Genomic DNA, 16,224 nt, shown 5'->3' on the forward strand with positions numbered 1-16,224 from the left:
CAGCAGAGTTCAGACTCTGGAGATAGGCCGCCTTGTCAGCAACTGCAGAGACACAATTCACGCACCCCGCATGACCTACTGTGGGCCCCACAATTCATCGGGGCAGAGTGATGAGTGAAACATTTTATAGAAAGTCTGTATGAGGGTGAATTTGCATACATTCATCAGAAGCTCAACTGTAAAGAAGACATGAATTTGGAATGAGCTTTTTGTCTGTATTACCTTCAGTGCCGTCTGGCTCGGCTTGCTCCTCACGCTGCTTCTGCTTGAATTTCATGTTCCCATAATGCATCACAGCCCCCGTGAGCTTGTAGATGGAGACTTTCTCTTCAGGAGTGAAGCCCAGGATGTCAATGGCACTCTACCAGGAAAGATGAGAGGACAAAAGGGCAGAAGACACTAATTCATTTAGGAGAATTTATACCATATCCTTAACCATGCCTATAGAGGGGTGTTATTGTTATTCCCATACATAATGGATTAAAAAAAAAAACAACTGTATGTGTAACTTACATCTGTGGCCATCAGCTCTTCTTGGTCATCAATGCTAGGGACGGTGATCTCCCCTTGACTGACAAAGGCATAGTCATATGGGTTGGTGGTGATCAGGAGCATTTCTGGGTACATAGAATTCAGGGTATATGTTTTACATTAGAAGTTGTTAATAAAATGATTAACTTCTGCCTTATACATTTAAGCTCCTTCTTACCAATTAGATCTGGCTTCTTGTTAGACATGATCTGATAGAAAATGTGGTAGCTTCTTTCCGCCTTCAGCTGGAAAGTAACTCTAGACTTCTCCAGAAGATCTGCAATGAAAAGAAGACACTGGTCAGGGGGGAAAAATTATAAAGTTCCGGAACTGATTTTGGAATTTGGGATGATTAACTAAAAAATCTCACTGGCCTGTTGAGATTTCAGCTGAATGTTGTGCCTCTACAACATAGGCTACATATTTTGCCTCTACAAACACCATTACGGGTGCTCTTACCACCTCTAGAAGGAAACTAAAGCATGCCTGGCCCAAGACATTGACATTTCTCTTGCAGAAGATCCTTGACATTGAGGATATAATTGATCATTATTATTATTTTTAAAGATTTTATTTATGGGGCGCCTGGGTGGCTCAGTCGTTAAGCGTCTGCCTTTGGCTCAGGTCATGGTCCCAGACGCTTATCGACTGAGCCACCCAGGTGCCCTCGATATAATTGATTCTTGAGAACCCCTCCCTCCTCAGGGTCTTTTCTTGCTTTATAACAGAGAGAACACTAAGAGCGACATTTATCAAGTCTCAGGCTACGAAGAAATCACCTATTCTCAACCTGAAGACAACTCATTTACCCTAGTGGAGTGTTGTCTTAGAGAAAGTTGAAATCCATTCTGAGACTGGAATATCTCAGACAAGCCCCATGGCTTTTGGCAGTTCTTACAGAATCATTAGCTCATGACTGGGATAAAGCACACTGTGGGCTGTGGATAAGGCTGGCATTAACCATGGACATGTTTGGCACCAGACTGGTGTTTCACAGGCTCCGGGCTCAGCAGGAGCTGCAAAATATTCCTCCAGACCATCATTTGTCATTCTTGGATTCTGTTTAGGAGGTCCTGTTACTCACATGTTTCAATATCAGCAGAAGCCAGTTTTCCCGTGGTACCGAAGTGGATCCTGATGAATTTACCCTTGCAAGTAAAAATGATGATGTTATATACAAAACTTGAAGCACTCGAGAAAAATGAGATGGAAATGATAATTCAGATGTGCTTTCTCTGGCACAGAAGGGCTGAGAACATCCCTCTGTGACCAGGAGACTTACAAAGCGAGAGGAGTTGTCATTCCTCACAGTCTTGGCGTTGCCAAAGGCCTCTAGTAGAGGGTTGGCGCTGATGATTTGATCTTCAAGGGTCCCCTGCAAAGGCAAGAGCAGTCCTCACCTCTGGGGCTCCAGAATTCCTGAGAGTGCTCAGAGTCTTGAGTCTGACCCCAGACCCACCTGTATTTTGCCAGAAGTAATTTCCTCCTTCTTCTTGTCCCCAGTGACTGCAATTGTTGCAAAGTACTGGATGACACGCTTGGTGTTCACAGTCTTGCCCGCACCAGATTCTCCACTGTTAAACAGAGACCAAACATACATGAGGATTTAAGCTATGTGACAAATGAAAGTACTTCCATCATCAGCATTTACTACCTTATGCGTCCATCTTTATATGTCTTTGTCAGTTTCTCCTAGCTCTTTCTCTTCAGCCTACTATAGCTCATATTACTTATGTTGTTTTGCACTGACAAGAAGTAGGGAAATTCATTCATTAATCACCTAATGCATATTTCTGGAAAATGTGCCAGGCTCTGTTCCAAGTGCTGTGGCCTGAACTTGAAAGGTCCAAAAGGCAGCCACCCAATGACTATATGGGAAATGAAACTGTAAAAAACTCTATGATAAACAATACGTATGTTCTTCAGTTTCCTTAGACTAAAGACATGGCTTAAGTGAAGCCTCTGAAGGACTAGACATTTCTCAAGGAGGCCTTAAAGATGGGCCACTGGGAACATTCCCAACGGCTCAATGTTCAGAAGGCTGTATATGTTGTTCACTGCCATGTAACGGGTCCTGGCCGTGCACAGAGAAAGGGTTTATAGCCCCTACTCTTAGGAAAGTTCTGGGCAGCTTTTAAGACTGGACTAGTAAATTACAAAGTTTAGGACATTGTTATTTTATATTCCGATGCAGTCTGAACCCTACAACAAAGTACAAACAGTATCCAGTTCCAGGCTGACCAGCATTGCTTCAATATGGGGGCACTAAGTAATTTCTTTTAGTTTGTCGTTTTCCCAGTGCAAATAAAATACTAATACATCCCAGAATAGTAATACATACGTGATTAAGATGGACTGATTCTCCCGATCTAGAAGAAAAACAGTGGACAATCAGCATCATACCAGTTATGCAAACAGAACTTTCTATAGGGAAACACTTGGGGTGTTGAGTATAAATACTGTGTCATTTTAAATGGAGTTTTAAAATATATTATTGTAAAGTTATATGTATTATTCTTAAACCTAAGTTGAAGAGAAACATAAAATGTTGTTATATCTTAAATTCCTTAAGCCCTCATAGTCAGTGTGTCCTGGTTTAGTACTTTCCACAGCCAGACATTTCTCTCGTTGTCAGCTGTGAATTTCAGTAGCATACTCTCTGCTAATTCATGCATACAACTAAAAAATGCAAAATATACGAAGGGTTTGGACTGTAGTTTAATGTTTAAATAGTGTTCATCAAGCCAAGGTTGAGATTTAGTTTCTAAATGCGTCAATTGGCCTCACAAAGCGGGGCGGGGGGGGGGGGAGTATTTTATGGCCACAGCCTGCAACCCTAACTCTGATCAGTCCTGCCAAAAGTATGCCATCAGGTGAGGGAACTGCCTCAATCAGAACAAAAATCCTTTTAAGGGAGGAGAAAACAACAATTTTGTTTTTGTGCATGTAGCCTCCAAATACCATTTTCATTCAAAGAGAGGCTTTCTTCTATGAGATGGTCTCTGATGACTTTAAAGGTAACAGTACTCCTAAAAGCATCAAATTTGTAGTCAACAGGACATGTAAGCACAAAAGGATTGAACGTATATTTTTCATTTCCACTCAGTGTGATTCTGCCATTACTTAATCTTAACTATTGTTACTTAAATCTATACCATAAATTATGTATTTCCAAGGAGGAGACTGCAAGCAAGTTAAGTTTAAAGGGATAGAGGAGAGCCGAGGCGTGGCCTGGTAAAATCATGGAGGTGGGGTCTGGAGAGCTAGGTTTTAGTTCCAGCTTTGACGGCATATCCCTCTGCACTTCAGTTACCTCTTCTGTACAACCAGGGGCTTGGATTAGATTATCTCCGAAGATCTGTTTAGCTTTAACACTTTGTGACTCTAGGTGGTCAAATAATTTGTATGAGAAGCACTTGAGCCACTCACCCGTCAGCATGAACTGATAGGCGTTGTCAGAGATGGAGAAGATGTGGGGCGGGGCCTCCTGACGCTTCTTGCCTCGGTAGGCTGTCACCACCTCTGCATTGTACACCGGCAGCCACTTGTAGGGGTTGACCGTGACGCAGAAGAGGCCTGAGTAGGTCTACACCAAAAAGAAAAAGAAAAGGAATATAATCATCTCATGGGGACCTTAGTGATCTACTATTTTTCAAAACTATTCATTAGCTGTATGAGCAGAAGGCCATGAGAATGAACTCACATAGATCATCCAGGCCGCGTAACGCTCCTTGAGGTTGTACAGCACAGCGGGCTCATGCAGGTGGGTCATCATGGCCATGTCCTCGATCTTGTCGTACTTGGGAGGGTTCATGGGGAAGACTTGATCATCTTTCACTGTCAGAGTCTGATAAACAGGGAAGATAACGGCTCATGTCAACTGAGAGATGGAACGCAACAATTGATAAAATGTGGCCGGCTCCAGGGACTCTACTCACCGCTCCAGCTTCCGTCTTCACCGTCGCTTTCCCTCCTTCTCTGCTCTGGATGGTCCCTTTCACAAAGGATTCTTTGGGCTCCGCCACAAAGACAGATGTCTTGGCATCAAAGGGCCTATTCTGGGCCTCAATGCGCTCCTTTTCAGACTTTCGGAGGTACGGAGCTGCCGCCCCAAAAATGGCCATTTCCTGGTCTGAACTCATGGCTGCTGAACTCAGCCCAGTCGAAGACCCTGCCTGGAAGGGAAAGAAAAGATATTCTAGAAATTCAGATATTCAGTGTCACATTTAGAAAAAGAAAACATTTTTGAGTCACTGAGCAGTTGAGCACTTAGCATTGTGTTGAGTATGACCACCTACCTCCCTGGCTTGGCTGGAGATGAAATGTCAGTGTTCGTGTTCTGTGCCAATGCTGATAGGTACTTAATTGAGCATTTGCAGAGACTGTAGTTTCTGGCTCACCTGCTGTAGGATATTGTAGCTGCTTTCTCTGTTTTATTTGGTATGTATGTTAATTTCTATATGTGGCCTGTGATTGGCTTTTACAGAACACAAGCTAAGATGATGGCAGGGTGTCCCCTAGCTCTTTCATGGAGAGCTGTTATCTTCCGGTTGGATTATAAGCACCTTGCAGGCAGGCAACACTTCTTTCAAGGCATCCTTCATACCTCTTAGGACACATGCTGGATACAGGGAAGGGCTCAAAGCTGGCTTTGTGAATTAAAAGTACAATAGATTTATGTTGTGAAAATTCCACAGATTTTTGTATGTAGTGAAAATCTTTTCATTATAGATTTGGATTCATTATAGATTTACAAAGGCTATCTGATAAAGGAAAGCAGAAATGTAGGGAGATTTGCTTTACATTGTTTTGTTAAAAAATTATTCTATTTTACATTCGTTTCTCTTGTTTCCATAATTTTGAGAATTTGGCTTTTTTACTTGTCCTTAGTATTTCTCAAAGACTTATTATAAAATATTATTATCTGTTTTCTTGCTTTATTACTGAGATTCCCATAAAAATTTCACAAAACTTTCTTTTCAAGATCCATCCATCTCTTGCCGCTTTAATATTCATTAACCCTGTCAATAATGATCAGAGGTAATTTGTTTTATAATAATAAAGATATTTTCTTCACTTGTGTAAACTTTTCTGCATTTTCCCATTCAAACTGCAGTGATTTGGATAATACAAAATACTTTGTCTTGCTGAAAATGCTCACAGTCATTTTTCATAACATTTAAAAATGTTTTTCCATTTTATAGACTGTGAAACAACATGCGGATTTAAGCTGTGTTTTTCCAAGGCAAGGACTCTGTTCATTCAGACAGCATTTCAGGGTTGATTTTTTTTTTTTTTTTTTTACAGTATATGGTGCTGAGGAAAATCTGTAATATAGGAAATTTACATTTTCTCTATAAATGAATAATAACACCAAAATGTTGTACTGCATGTTGTAAGTTATTTAAAAGACAGACTGCAGTGCTAGAAGTAGAAAAAAAAATTGTGTATAAAACTCCTCAAAACTCTAAGAAAGCATTTAAAGGTATTGCAGAGGATATAAATGAATGAGAACGAGTTTCTAAAGTCCCTCTCAGAATTTTTCAAGGGAAGCATGATTGGCCATCAAATGAAAATGCTTTCCTATTATAACCCCCTGGGCACCCTCCAACCACTGCAAGATTTCTTGCACCCGGTGAAGAATGAGAGGAAAAAAAAAATCAGTATCTTACCTTAGAAATGCAACCTGGAAGTGGGTCAGCACTGTAAGAAAAAGAGCGAATTTCTTCTGGTTAGACTCTAACCATTCCCAATAATAGCGTAATTCTTAAGTGAGAGTCAGGAAATGACCGGGAACACTAAAACAGCTAATTAAAATTGCTACGGAGTAAGCTGGTGCCTCCCTGGAAGAACTGCCAGGGGCAGTGGGAGCCAGGATGTGTGGCATGCAGGTGGGCAGCCAGCTATCCCTACCGTCTTCAGACAGAGCCCTGTCCTCAGGCACACTTACCTTGAAGCTTTATGAGGAAAGACAAGTCGTACCCATTCCAAGGGTACTTTTATAGGGTCAAACATGGAAAACACGTAGCCTCCTCCTCTTTCTTAAAACATATTTGGCAAAACATGTTTTTGGCAATGAAGGCCTCCAAGCATAATTCCCCTCATATTAAAGATGTTTGGATATAATTAGAAGTATTTCCTCTCACATTTGGTTAAGTATATGAATCAATCTCCTATAAATAATTCGAGAGGTTGGCCATGTGAAAGCGATCTGGCTTCGGAATAATGTAAGGTGTTGTTTCAAAGACGGCTACGTTCCGCAGCCCCTGCACTTTGGTTGCTGTTGCCATGCAGTTTCGCCAAGTCGCCTGTCTGTGTGTGAAGCCTTTGCAACTGCTCGCACAATTGCACATTCTAGACTGGCAAGGGAACTTGCTGCTCTTTACCAGGGTGTTAGGAAAAGATTATCCGTTCCTCCCCAGAAGGCACCAAGTTTTTTTGTTTTTTGTTTTTGTTTTTTGGCTTTGTCGAGGGTGTTTGGAAATGTGATTTTAAAACTTGCTTCGTAACAAGCAGCCATACACAGTTGCTTTTGTTGCCTCTGGTCAGCTGCCCCTGATTCATTGTCAGATCAGACCACTCCCACCTCAGGCATGCTCCCCAGTGCTTTGCGTCGCCAAGCTGAGATGTCCTGCTTCTCTGGCTTTGGAAAAATGCAAGTTGCTTGTGAAATCCTGTTTCCTCTCTGAAACTTGGCATAGGAAAATATTAGAAAACAGGGCATGTCTCTGTCTAAATATGCAGCATCTAAGGCTTTTCCATCAGCTGCCCAAGGTATACATTTCACATTTTGCTTACAAACGATACCTGAATGTTGTTTTCTATTCTAATGTTTAATTTAAAAAAAAATGATTTTATCGTCTCTCGTCTTGTGTCTCTTTATGTCAGCCTTGTCCGTCTGGGACGGAGACCAAATTTGCTTCATATCCCCTGTTTTGCAACAGTTCCTTTATTATTATACATACATTTCAATCAATTTAATGAAACAGATCGCCTTAGGAAAGCAGATATCTGGAGATACTGGTTGTAATGGTCATGTGATATATTACTGATTGGAAGGGACCATCTAACCCATATTCCTCATTTGACTAAGAAAACAGCTGAGATCCAAAGAATAGAAGAGAGTGATCACAAATCACACAGCAGCCTAGACCCTGGCCACCTGATTGGCATGGCAGCCCAGTGTGCTTGCTGCTACCAGTCTTCTACCTGGAGTAGATTAAAGCCATCAGGAAGGGTCTTCCAGGAGACATGCATCTGATGGGAGCCTTCCTAGCCAACCCTCAACCCGCTTTGTGGCCACAGGTATAGCATTTTTACTTCCTTACATATCCGTGTTGTTATTGTTGTTTTTTTTCCCCCCACACCCATTTTTTTTCTTAGCAGGCATCTGAAAAATGTGGGCAATGCTTCTCAGGAAGAGAGGACATTTTCATAATGTTCTCAGTAGGATTTGATAGGAATTTTAAGACCTCCTTTTGACCCGTGCTGGATAGGTTTTGCAGTAAGCTTGTTGTAAGACATTGTTTTTTGCTTATTACTGCCAAATTATAAGGCACTTCACATTTATAGGTCATGTGGAACAAAGGGAAAGATGGACCAAAGAAGGAAGAAGGGCGATCCCACACCCTTCCTTGGGCCAGTGGGACAATGGGAATCCTAATTACCTGCTAAGCTGTTCCCACATGTCTGATTCTCCCACGGTGCAATTTAAACCCATATACTCTTGCTTTCCATTCATATGGGTAGTTACCACTTAGCTTTTCCTTTATGCTGTCCAGGAAGGTTATACTTTGGGCTATGTGTCTCAATGGAATCCAGTTTAAAAAATCTTGATCATCTAGGAAAACTTCTCTGAGTAATTCATATTGCTACTATTTCTGCGTTTTGCACCAAAGTCATACCGATGGTTATGTGTGTTGAATTTACACCCAGATTGTCTATTTTAGGACTCATACTTTATGGACACTTCTGATAATTTATTTTGGCCCTTCACATGATTATAAAGGCAGCCATCAAGTCTGGAAACATAGGCTAATAAATAACTTACTGATATTACATTATAATATATAAAATAATATTCTCTTGGCCCCAGACTTGAGAGCCACCTTGTAGCTTTCATAGGGAGAAGGGTCACATCTCACTCATGTCATACCCATTACCTGGTGTGCGTTCTCTGAATGTACAGTATATGGATATTCATGATGAAAGTCTTTATGGGCTATTAATAATACTTAGGATTTGTATTCTTGATAACATCAAGGAGAAGTAATGATATAGTGTAATCTGAATCCCCTATTTGAGAATATAGCCAGTGCCATTCTTTGCATAGACCTGGAAAATTAGGTTCATGTCGGGGGGATCAGGAGCTTTCTAGGATCCTATTATATCCTGGTATTAAGGAGAGGTTAGAAAGAAATAAAAGGTGACTTCCAGATTTCTTCCAGAACAGACTTCCCTGATAGGCAACAGTTTTATAGTCTTAAAGTATTCCTGTAGACTTAAAATAAAAGTGAGTACTACTTCTTAGTGGCAGGTTGAGTGTAATTGTTTGATAGCCTTATGCTTATTCTAGCTTTGTCACCACTTTAAGAAGGACCAGTCTAAGGATGTTGTTTGCAAAATACCCTATGCTCTTTATTTCCTTTGCAATAGGGTAGAATGGACAATAATTACAGAGGGAAATGACCAAAGGCTTCACATTTTGTGCTTCTCTTCAGTCATTCCATAGCATCCGGACATGCTCACTCTTCACTTATGACTTTTGTGTGAACCTCTCGGCTCTTCACCCGCAGCTTGTTGACCTGGGACTCAGCAATGTCAGCCCGTTCCTCAGCCTCCTCCAGCTCGTGCTGGAGCTTGCGGAATTTGGATAGATTTGTGTTGGATTGTTCCTCCTGAGAATAAAAATGGAATTGTAAGGAACTCCTACTGTGCATCTTTCTAGGTTCTGTTGGCTTAAGGGAAGAAAGGACTTGGTATCTGTGGAGAACTTAAAATACCCAGCAGGGAACATTGTTGTCTTACCACCTCCTGGATTTTGGTTATCATTGAAGTGAACATTATGATTTATTTGGGGCTTGGTGTCCCATAAATAATTGCATACCTATTTTTTCAACGAAAACCTATTAAGTAAAGCAAGAAAAAAATATAAGAGCAGAGATGGCAAGAGTACAGGGCACGTGGATGACTCAGTTGGTTAAGCGTCTGCCTTCCGCTCAGGTCATGATCCCAGGCAAGTCCCACATTGGGCTCCCTGCTCAGTGGGGAGTCTGCTTCTCCCTCTCCCCTCCCCCCCTGCTTGTGATCGCTCTCACTCTCTCAAATAAATAAAAAAATTTTTTTAAAAAAGGCAAAAGTACTCTTGAAATCTTCCTTCTTGTTAATGTTTGCTAGAAGTTGATAGTGGGCTTAAATAGATATTCTATATCATATTAAGGATGAATTTCTTAAAGTTCTCTTTAAATTGAAGTAAATGTTGAATTTTATATATCATTTTGGAACATTTCAAAACAATCATTTTTCTCCTCTTTTGGATGTAATGATTCTACTGACAAATTCCCTAATATTAAGTAATCCTTACATTGAAGGAATTAACCTGCTTAAACACTGATGGACAATCCCCTTAATAAAGGGTTTCAGCAACTTAGTTATTTATCTTTGCTGGAATTACGAGTAAAACTGCCTTTAGTTCCATCCTCCCCCACCGCTTCTCTCTTGGACACGTTTTGGTATGACGGTTACATGAGCTTCTTAAAATGATTTGGAACGCTTTCCATCTTTTCCCATGCTCTGGAATGGCTTACATAGCTCAGGGATTATCTGTTACTTGACATTTTGAAAGACCTGTCTGGACCTGAGTCCTTTTTCAGAAGTAATTCTCAAATAAGTTATTTAGCCAACTTAGTAATTTATGACCTTCTATAAAAAAATCATCAATCTCAAAGATTTCATCTTTGTTGACAGATTTATATTTTACATTAAAAAATAATTTCCTACTTGTATGGTCTGTCCCCTTTCTCTCTTCCTTCCCTTCCCTTCCTTTCTTTTCTTTCCTTTCCTTCCTTTCTTTCCTTCCTTTCCTGATCTCTGTGCCCAATGTGAGGTTTGAACTCATGACCCTGAGCTCAAGAGTCGCATCCTTGGGGCCCCTGGGTGCCTTAGTCGGTTAAGTGTCTGACTCTTGGTTTTGGCTCAGGTCATGATCTCAGGGTCATGGGATTGGGCTCCCACACTCAGCACGGAGTCTGCTGGAGAGTCTTTCCCTCTCCCTCTCCCTCCCCCTCTGCTCCTCCCCCTGCTCATGCTCTTACTCTCTCTTTTACAAATAAATAAAATCTTAAAAAAAAAAAAAAGTTGCATGCTCTTCTGACTGAGCCCGCCTGGCAACCCCCCTTTCTCATTTCTAATGTGAGTTTGTATTTTCTTTCTCTTTTTCCTTGATTAAACTAGTTATAAGTGTATTTATTTTATTAACTCCCCAGAAGTTATCAGATATTACTTAAAATTATCATAGTAGAAAATATTATACTTTAATTTATCAATTTCTACCTTTATCTTTAACAGTACTTCTTTCATTATTATTTTTAATTTCTTTATTGGACTGTCAATTTTTAAAAAATTTTGATTCATAAAGTAATGAATTGTCCTCCAAGGACAGCTTTGACTACACTCTTTAGGTTTGTAAAAGTAGCATCTTCCTTGAAATTTTACTTATAATTAATAATTATTCAGTAGTTTTTTTCTTTCCAATTTAACCCATGAATTATTTAGGAAAGTTAGTTTTTTAACATTTAAGCATTTGGGAATTTGTGTTTATATTTCTAACCACTTTATAATTTTATCACACTATGGCTAGAGAATGTGGCCTTCATTATTTCTGCTTTGAAATTTTTTGAGGTTTCTTTGAGGATTGAAAATTTACTTTTAAAATCAAGCTATTAATATTACAAATAATAAGCAATAAGTACAAAAATGCGCAAATGTTTTTAAGAAGTACAGTCTTCTAAGAAGCAAATGGCTTATTTACTACAAGGAGGGGTAAGTCTAATTATTTGTTCATTAGCTTTTCTTAACAAGGGACTTCTGTCTTCCCTTCCATCTTAAGGATACTTACAGCCTCCTCAGCTTGTCTCTTGTAAGATTTCACTTTGGCCTGAAGTTTATCTACCAAATCCTGAAGTCTGAGAATATTTTTCCGATCTTCTTCTGTCTGAAAGGTAATGAAAACCACAGGGCCTTACTTCAAAAGCACTTGACTGTTGTTTCATTTATATGAGTGTTTCACGTATGTATGGGGAGCACTTGGCTGATAAAAACCATTGTTGTACCTGGTAAGTGAGTTCCTTCACTCTTCTCTCGTGTTTGCGCAGACCTTTCACAGCTTCCACATTACGCTTTTGCTCACTCTCAACCTCTCCTTCCAGCTCACGTACCTGCAAATAATTAGGTTTTAAGAACTTTGAACTAATAAGGCACTGGGAGGAAATGGAAGTAGACAGAGATTGAGAGACCCACCCTGGCCTCCAGTTTCTGGATCTGCTTCTTCCCGCCCTTCAGGGCCAGCTGCTCAGCCTCGTCCAGACGATGTTGCAGGTCCTTCACGGTCTGCTCTACGTTCTTTTTCATCCGCTCCAGGTGGGCGCTGGTGTCCTGCTCCTTCTTCAGCTCCTCGGCCATCATGGCTGCCTGATGAGCAGTAAAACAAAACCAGTTGAGAGAGCTGAGCTAGCACATCAGGATTCAAGTTTGACCAGGACCATTTTGCCCTCTGCTCACATCAGTGATGGCCTTCTTGGCCTTCTCCTCTGCATTGCGGGCTTCCTGGATAATGTCCTCCATTTCTCCTTGCATTTGGGAAATGTCTGTTTCCAACTTCTTCTTGGTGTTGATCAGGCTGGTATTCTGTTTAAAAATAAGTTACAGTTTTTTTTTATCATGTTACCAAAGTACTTATTGCTAGCTATTTTTAAAAATAATTTCAGATAAAAATTTACAAGTCAGATGCCCTTCAATATTAGTGTTATATAGTACATATATAGTACTATATAGTATATAGTAAATAAAATAAAAATGTTATAGAATATTCAGCATCTTCCAAGTATGTAGTCCATAATTAGACCAAATAGCTGTAAATTTTGTAACTGCCATTTACCAATGAGACCATTCATAGGGACACAATTTATAACAGATGTTCAAATATGCCATTTCTCCAAAATAAAGATGCCAATATTGATAACAAGGGTCAATAAAGATCCAAACACAAGAGAATATGGGCAGCTTTAGAATATTTTAGGAAGTGAATCAATAATTTATGTAAAATAAAACAATAAAAGATCTCAATATACAGTGAAAACTTGGTAGAAGTATAAAACCTGGCTGTTATATAAAACACTTAAGCTTACATTGTTTGGGACACATAAGCATTTATTGAAGGTAAGTTCTTTGTGCCAAACCCCACCTGGGTGTGCAGGAGCTGGACCCTCTCACTGGCATCCAGGAGCTCCTGTTCTGCGATTTTCCTGCTTCTCTCCGTCTGCTCCAGAGTAGCCCTCAGCTCCTCGATCTCAGCCTGCAGCAGGTTGGCTCTGCGCTCCACCATGGCCAGCTGTTCCTTCAGGTCCTCCTGGCCCCGGAGAGCGTCATCCAGGTGGATCTGGGTGTCCTGTGGAATGAACGATCATTGAGACGCCTCGTTCTCAGGGGTGCAATCACCCCAACCACTTCGGGGCCGTCTTTTGAACCCACTGACTTTGAGGATGCCTTGGGTGTTCCTGTAGTTCCTCAGGGCCTCTGCGGCCATGCGGTTGGCATGGTTCAGCTGGATTTCCATCTCATTGAGGTCTCCTTCCATCTTCTTCTTGAGCCTGATGGCATCGTTCCTGCTCCTGATTTCAGCATCCAGCATGGTCTGCATCGACTCCACCACTCTGATGTGGTTTCTCTTCAGCTGGTCAATTTCCTCATCCTTCTCAGCAATTTTCCTGTCGACCTCAGACTTGACCTGGTTCAACTCCAGCTGGATGCGCAGGATCTTTCCCTCTTCATGTTCAAGAGATGCCTTTAATGACAGCAAGGGGTGACATTAGCGGGGAACGGAAGCATTCTGAAGTTTTTCTGCATACCTTTCCTTCCATTAATTTTGTGCTGTTTATTTTTTTTATTCGATCTATATGGATGGGCCAAAATCTTTTCTGACCTGATTTGTTTATAATGCACAGTTGGACCTATACCTCTGCTTCCTCTAAAGCAGCCTGAAGTTCACACTTCTCTTGTTCCACTTGTTTCTTTATCTTCTCCAGTTCATGGATATGTTTCCCTCCTTCTGCAATCTGCTCTGTGAGGTCAGAAATCTCCTCTGTTGTTTGGGTAAAAGACAAGTAGAGTTTTGATCAGACAGAGGACCTAAGGGAACCATTCCCAAGGCATGAATATTATTGCAAGTGAAAGGGCCTCACGCTGCAAGTTTTTGTTCTCTCGTTTCAAAGTTTCCAGCTGATCCAAGGATTCCTCGTAGGCATTCTTCATCTTGAACAGCTCAGTGCTGAGAGAGCGGGCCTCCTTCTGAGAGGCCTCAAGCTCAGCCTGGGTTTCCTCATACTTCTGTTTCCACTCTGCCAGGATCTGAAAAACCGAGAGGGGTTACCTGTTGTGAAGGACAGAGGAAGACGGTGGAAAGCAGAGGCTGCTGCACGAGTTACCTTGTCGAAGTTCCTCTGCTTCTTGTCCAGGGCGGCGCAGGCCGCGTTGGTTCTCTCCACGTCCAGCATGAGGTCCTCCACCTCATTCTGGAGCCGCTGCTTTGTCTTCTCGAGGGAAGCACATTTGGCGTTCACGGCTTCTACGTGCTCCTCGGCCGCCTGCAGCCTCTGGGCCAGCTTCTTCCTTGAAGATTATATATGTTTGTAGAGAGGAGTGAACCAGAACAAGAATTAGGAGCTATTACCACGCTGAGAAGTATTGGAAATTCATATGAAAAGTATCCATTCATCTATTCAACAGACACTGATGAGCTCCTTTTATGAACCAGGCACTGGATACACGGCAGTGAGCAAGGCAGAAAAAAGGGCCCTGACTCATGAAGCTTCCAAATGAGGACAAGAGAGAAATAATAGGCTGGTGAGAAAATGCGTAATAACGTATTGCAGATATAAATGCAATGAAGAAAAGTGAAAGGAGTAAGGGGTGCGCAGCTATTCTAGATATTCAGGAAAGCCCCCTCCGAGGAGGTAGCATTTGCGTCAAATCAAGGAGTCGGAGTGAGCTGGAGGGAGACCTCAGGGAGAGTATTTCAGACGGAGGGACCAGCAAGTGCAGAGTCTTAAAGCAGCAGTGGGCTTGTTGTGCCTGACAAACAGCAGTAAGGCTTAGCTCTCTGGATGATTATTTGTTACTCATTCCCTTCAGTAGGTTTCAGCAGGGGAAGGCAGGTGTCATGTTTGTTTTACTCATGTCTTATTCCCAGGGCCTGAGAGTGCCTGGCCAAGAGGAGCTAATTAACGAACGTCTGTAGGCTAATTCACTGAAGGGCGTTACCTTTCTGATTCAACATGCAAAGTTTTCTGCACATTCTCTCATATCTGCACACTTACTTGGCCTCCTCCAGCTCCTCTGTGCGCTGGATGGCGTCCGTCTCGTATTTGGTCCTCCACTGGGCCACCTCGCTGTTGGCCTTGGACAGCGCCCTCTGCAGCTCGGCCTTGGATTCCTGCTCCTCCTCATACTGTTCCCGCAGCAGGTCACAGTCGTGGCGGGAGGACTGCAGGGCGTGGGCCAGGGCGTTCTTGGCCTGTGGAGATAGTTACACCTTCATTTTACTGCATATGTTTAATAACTGAGTTTCAAAACCCTTTGAAAGTTGGTGTAAATGGACTCCAGTTAGGGTTAGGTCATACAAAAAACAGTGAGTCTGACAATATTATTATTTACCTTTATCTCTTCTTCCAGCTGCCTCTTTAATTCCTCAGTTTGTTGTGTAAATGCTTGTTTGCCCCTTGATAGCTGAGACACCAGAGCTTCTTTCTCATCTAGCTGTCTTGAAAATTCACCTGATAGATGAAAGAAATGGCACCGTTTTTTAAAGTGAGGAAACAATTTTGCAAGCCCAAAGTAGAAATAAGTGTTAACTCTTAACTCTCCTCCACTGAGTACTCAAAAGATTGAATTCTCTCAGTGTCAAATCTCTGATTTTTATGGTAAAACTTCATATGAATCTGAATGAATAAATACAGCTGAAATCCTTTTTGTTCTCTCCATAACTAATTCTTTCTGGGTGTATGATAGTGTGCAAAACCTGGTTATGGGAGCCAGGATACTGAATTCTACATTGGTCTTTTGAGGTTCATCGATCTTTTGAGAGACAGGGTTATCCATTCCCCTTTCAGGTATTTGGTTTATTTGATGTATAGAGACAGAAGCTCGGTCTGCAACAGGAGTCCTGGACCCAGCCAGAGTGACTCCTAATCCCAAGCATCCTTTCAGCGTGGCCAACTACTCTAGGCTTTTCTGGAGCAGAGCTTGATCCAGTCCTGTCGAAGTCTTTATCTCCAGCTTTGTCCCCAAGTGACCTTGCAAGTAAGTTGAAAGTCTGAGCTGTTCAGTAAATCACACGTGTTCTTAGCTGTGTTTATTAGGCTCTCACATTACCAAATCCGTTGTTTTCAACCACATCATCTCCATTCTTAATGCCCAGAA

General features: G+C 41.5%; 2 protein-coding genes across 2 annotated transcripts in view; both read right to left on the reverse strand.

Annotated features, from left to right (window-relative positions):
* The window catches only part of LOC117999905 (myosin-1-like), a 19,205-nt gene extending 14,517 nt beyond the window's left edge, over positions 1-4,688 (reverse strand). Inside the window, exons 1-11 of the mRNA XM_034989306.1 lie at positions 4,470-4,688; positions 4,235-4,378; positions 3,961-4,117; positions 2,873-2,900; positions 1,991-2,105; positions 1,814-1,906; positions 1,616-1,679; positions 710-808; positions 514-617; positions 223-361; positions 5-42 (exon numbers count right to left, since the gene is read on the reverse strand). Of these exons, the coding sequence (XP_034845197.1) occupies positions 5-42; positions 223-361; positions 514-617; positions 710-808; positions 1,616-1,679; positions 1,814-1,906; positions 1,991-2,105; positions 2,873-2,900; positions 3,961-4,117; positions 4,235-4,378; positions 4,470-4,673 (1,185 nt within the window). The 5' untranslated portion in view covers positions 4,674-4,688. The remainder of the gene's footprint in view (positions 1-4; positions 43-222; positions 362-513; positions 618-709; positions 809-1,615; positions 1,680-1,813; positions 1,907-1,990; positions 2,106-2,872; positions 2,901-3,960; positions 4,118-4,234; positions 4,379-4,469) is intronic.
* A 4,453-nt stretch (positions 4,689-9,141) lies between these two features.
* LOC118000073 (myosin-2-like) overlaps positions 9,142-16,224 on the reverse strand; it is a 25,310-nt gene continuing 18,227 nt past the window's right edge. Inside the window, exons 15-25 of the mRNA XM_034989610.1 lie at positions 15,123-15,210; positions 14,232-14,415; positions 13,989-14,154; positions 13,764-13,888; positions 13,283-13,591; positions 12,992-13,195; positions 12,310-12,435; positions 12,049-12,219; positions 11,862-11,966; positions 11,648-11,743; positions 9,142-9,428 (exon numbers count right to left, since the gene is read on the reverse strand). Coding sequence (XP_034845501.1) covers positions 9,276-9,428; positions 11,648-11,743; positions 11,862-11,966; positions 12,049-12,219; positions 12,310-12,435; positions 12,992-13,195; positions 13,283-13,591; positions 13,764-13,888; positions 13,989-14,154; positions 14,232-14,415; positions 15,123-15,210 — 1,727 coding nt within the window. The 3' untranslated portion in view covers positions 9,142-9,275. The remainder of the gene's footprint in view (positions 9,429-11,647; positions 11,744-11,861; positions 11,967-12,048; positions 12,220-12,309; positions 12,436-12,991; positions 13,196-13,282; positions 13,592-13,763; positions 13,889-13,988; positions 14,155-14,231; positions 14,416-15,122; positions 15,211-16,224) is intronic.

This window comes from Mirounga leonina, unplaced genomic scaffold (assembly GCF_011800145.1).
Source record: "Mirounga leonina isolate KUSES-001 unplaced genomic scaffold, KU_Mleo_1.0 Mir_488, whole genome shotgun sequence".
Lineage (NCBI taxonomy): Eukaryota > Metazoa > Chordata > Mammalia > Carnivora > Phocidae > Mirounga > Mirounga leonina.